General features: G+C 39.3%; 1 protein-coding gene across 1 annotated transcript; it reads right to left on the bottom strand.

Annotated features, from left to right (window-relative positions):
- Nucleotides 1–422: 422 nt before the first annotated feature.
- On the bottom strand, nucleotides 423–919 carry LOC132363731 (protein mago nashi homolog 2-like). Its single transcript, XM_059919426.1, has one exon. It carries the CDS (start codon nucleotides 900–902, stop codon nucleotides 555–557), a length of 348 nt encoding a protein of 115 aa, XP_059775409.1. The 5' UTR covers nucleotides 903–919; the 3' UTR covers nucleotides 423–554.
- Between the last annotated feature and the right edge of the window lie 1,454 nt (nucleotides 920–2,373).

The raw sequence follows: 2,373 nt of genomic DNA, 5'->3' as shown, positions 1-2,373 counted from the left end.
GTGGCACAGCCATGAAGCAGAGCAAAGCAGGAAGTTGGCTGGGGGGGGGTAAAAGGACGTGGGGGGCTGATTGAAGCAAACATACTCTCCTGCCGTTCTCATCTCCAGGCTTTAAAGTAATTCTTCCATTTATTCATTAACACCCATGAGAAATTTAGAAACTATTGGTATTTATTTATTTATTTATTTATTTTTCAGGCTTTGATATGTTTTATTGGAGCAAAACTTCAATAAAGGTGGCTTTTATTTACAGAATTTAATGTGTGTGGGGACTATCCAATCCACTTGGACCCAAGTGAAGATAATCATTAAGCCTGTTTATGTATTTTCTTATTTTCAATTTGCATACAAAAGAAGCTTGCTTCACATTCATAAAAACCCCAATATCATAAATGACAAACCCTCCCTCACCCATCCCTTAATTAAATATAAACAAGTTTCAAAAAACACACAATTTAGATTGGTTTAATCTTGAAATGTAATCCAATAAGACTAAAAACTAAACATTTCAGGTCCTGTACCAAATAGTAAAATACTCGAAGGCCTTCAGGATCCTATGACTGATTAACATCAATAAGAGAACCTATTTTTGATGTGGTAAAAGAAATGTGTTCATCTCCAATTACAATTTCAAGCTCCTGCCGGCCAACCCTGTCAGGGGGAGGCCACAAAGCATCATCTTCTTTTGTAATTTCACTGTCATCAATAATTCTCTTCAGTTCTTCCATTACACTCTTGTGTACATAAGCCTCCTTTCTGATCATAACATCATTTTTATAATTGCTGTTGTTAGCATATCTAAGTTTTCCGTCTGGCCGAAACTCAAATTCCAGAAACTCGTGTCCAAACTTGCCCTTGTGCCCTACATAGTAGCGCAGGTAGAAATCGCTGGCCATAGCCATCTTTGTCCCCGAAAAGCCCGCCGAAGGCCCAGCCAACGTGCCGCCGGGCGCCTGGCAGTGACCGGTATTTATTTTATTAAAGTGTTTCAATTGTTTGCTCTGACTGATCAAGATGTTTCATTTGTCTGTTAATTTATGCAGCATTATTTTTAAAAGATAAAAATCTCACCCTAATTAAGAAGGAGGTAAAGAAGTTGGCTAAAAAGATACTAATGGACTTAAAACAGCTCTGTCTCTCTCTCATGGGTCATAGTTTCTACCTCCCTCTTTGCTTCTGCTCATTATCTGCCTGGTGGCTAATTTCTGCTTACGGTTTCTGGTCCCTTTCTGCTTTTACCTGACTTGGAGTTGTTACAGTACTATGCTAGGTGCTAGAAATATAGTACTGAGTAAGACAGCCCTGACCCTCGTGGGACTCACAGTATGGCAGGGACTAGTAGTCAGAGAGAGAGAGAGAGACAGAGAGAGACAGAGGGGAGATAAGCTATGAAACAAAAACACACGACACTGTGAGACCATACATGAAGGCAGTATAGTATAAACTGTGGATCATGGTCCACTCACCGATCTAGTGGCTTAAGACCAGTATTTTTAATAAAAGGAATAACAGAAAATATCAGACTAAATCACACTTAGTAAGGTAAGTATTATTTTGTGAATTTTTAAATTTCAGTTTATATAGTCAGTGAATAAACAGACAAAAATCCAGGACCATAGGGAGTGTGCTTTCTAGGAGAAAGATAGATAATAAGGTAAATTAGTAAGGTATAGAATATATTTGAAGGTGATGAAACTGAAAAACAAAAGGCAAGGAGGAATATATAAAATGTCAGGGGTATGTGTTGAAATTTTAGGAACAGTAGCCAAGGAAGACTTCCATGGGAAGGTGCCTTTTGGGTAAAGACCTCAAAGAACTGGGGGAGAAAGTCATATGGATATTTGGAGGAGGAACATTCCAGGCAGAAGTAATAGCCAGTGCAAAGGCACTGATCGTACTTGGCCTGTCTGAGTTTGAAGAAAAGGCCAAAGTGAGTAAAGGGGAGTGAATGGGAGACATAGCAGGCTATGAGGGAAAAGGGCAAGTGGGGTTTCTGGAGCATGTAAGGCCTTTGGTTTTGACTCTGTGTGAGATGGGAAGCCATTGGATGATGCTGAGCAACAGAGTAACATGATCTGACTTATGTTTTAATAGGATCACTCTGGCTGCTAGATTCAAAATAGTTTTAAGGGAGGTAAAGGCAGAAGCAGGAACACCAGAATGTAAGCTCTGTCAGGACAAGAGTTTTTAACAGTCTTATTCACTTTGTATCTCTCGTGCTTTATAGTAACTGGCACATAGAGATGTTCAGGAATGAATATTTCCCTGTGTGTGTACCAGATCAGTATATGAAATATATTTCTTACTGTGGGTCAAAGTCATAAGGATTAAAAGCTCCTCTCTTGGAGGAAATTGACCTAGTCTTGGTCAGGA

The sequence above is a fragment of the Balaenoptera ricei genome, chromosome 3 (assembly GCF_028023285.1).
Source record: "Balaenoptera ricei isolate mBalRic1 chromosome 3, mBalRic1.hap2, whole genome shotgun sequence".
Taxonomy (NCBI): domain Eukaryota; kingdom Metazoa; phylum Chordata; class Mammalia; order Artiodactyla; family Balaenopteridae; genus Balaenoptera; species Balaenoptera ricei.
Note: the sequence above shows the minus strand (reverse complement) of the source record. Positions and strands in the feature narration are given on the sequence as shown.

Bases quoted from the DNA above. Each gene is read 5' to 3' on its own strand.
- LOC132363731 (XM_059919426.1), bottom strand. From the start codon at position 902: ATGGCTATGGCCAGCGATTTCTACCTGCGCTACTATGTAGGGCACAAG.